The following is a 1,407-nucleotide window of genomic DNA, read 5'->3' as shown; positions in this document are numbered from 1 at the left end:
GACAGCTGGAATAGTTTTAACGACCAAAGAAAAATGTCAAAAGATGTTTTAGACGAAAATCAGAATGATTTTGATGTGCAGCCTTCGGTCAACGAGGGATCAAGTTCGGGGTTTGGCAACTCTGGCAGTGGTTTTGGTAACGAGGATGTTGGAAAGAACAAGGACACGTTAATAACATCAATAAATAATAAAGGAAGGACGAGTTTTGTTCGATCTGAAACAAATAAATCTTTAGTCGAGCAACCTGTTCAACAAACCAGCAGTCAATGGATCAATTACGAATCTTCTTCTTCTGGATCTGGAAGCGAAACTTTGGAACCAGAAATATACGACGAAGGTGGCTTGAGTAGGTAATCGTTTCGTTTTTTATTTACCAATAATTTTTTCATATCGACTATTAACTGGCACGTATCTTAGTTCGAGTGGTCCCCATTCTGTTGCATAGGGCCTATCACGGATGATTAGACATTTTGTGGGTGATTTGATAATGCAAACCAAATTATCAGCATCAGATAGTTATCTACTTGCCACTAAAGTTATTACATGCGAATGAGCGGATTTATAGGTGTGACAATGCTTATGTAGAGGTTTGTTAACAAACAGGGAAAGTCCCCGCGTAGAAAACAGCTTAAAAGTAAAGAACAGAGATGAAATAAAACACTTTCCACCAGCATATTCTGCTATGTACCGGAGGATTTTTGACGAGTGCCTATTTAGCAATACATACAGATGTATGTAGCGATAGGAAAATTATACAAAATGCTGTTAAATTACTGTTGATGTTTTGCAGTATAGCTGACGTGGTAAACAAATCAAGTTCTTGTATGAACCTAATCGATAAACTGTGTTCACCCTTATTGATTTGTGTTTTTCTTATATGTCGTGTTTTACCAGTGGATTGCGGAAATGGAACTGTGAAGAAAATATTTCAGCACTGTGCATGTGAACCAAACTTCACAGGACAATTTTGTGAAATCGGTAAGACAAAACTAATCAGAAATTTCATAAAATGTTCCTAAAGGTAGTGCAGTTGGTTAGTGTAAATGCCAATACCCTAACCCAGTGGTTATGGGTTCAAGGCTCGTTGATGCTACCATTGTGGCAGTGTATCTGCGTATGTGTCCTTGGGCAGGACACCTAAATGCAATTGCTCTATTCTTCTAGAGTTGTTAACATTATCAGCCATACATAAATTTATGACAGCTAAATGATTTTAATTATTTATCCCCTGTTAGTGGTAAACTACTTTTATACATCTTATAATTTTGTTGCTTTAATCTGGTTTTCAGATTTGCTTGAGAGCTCTGGAGAGTCTTCAACATTCAACTTGGATTATTCAGGCTCTGGTGTGAGTGAGAAAATATGTTATCATGGTGTTCCCGTGTTCATAAAACACTGTGAGTGTCA

The 1,407-nt window shown here is 37.2% G+C and overlaps 1 protein-coding gene across 1 annotated transcript in view; it reads left to right on the top strand.

Annotated features, from left to right (window-relative positions):
- Positions 1–7: 7 nt before the first annotated feature.
- Positions 8–1,407, top strand: part of LOC108950640 — a gene marked incomplete at its 3' end in the record, with an annotated part of 2,873 nt that continues 1,473 nt past the window's right edge. The window contains exons 1-3 of the mRNA XM_018816658.2: positions 8–346; positions 895–978; positions 1,290–1,403. Of these exons, the coding sequence (XP_018672203.1) occupies positions 34–346; positions 895–978; positions 1,290–1,403 (511 nt within the window). The remainder of the gene's footprint in view (positions 347–894; positions 979–1,289; positions 1,404–1,407) is intronic.

Source organism: Ciona intestinalis, unplaced genomic scaffold (assembly GCF_000224145.3).
Source record: "Ciona intestinalis unplaced genomic scaffold, KH HT000477.1, whole genome shotgun sequence".
NCBI classification, from domain to species: Eukaryota; Metazoa; Chordata; class Ascidiacea; order Phlebobranchia; family Cionidae; genus Ciona; species Ciona intestinalis.
This window is presented reverse-complemented; position numbering and strand designations above follow the sequence as displayed.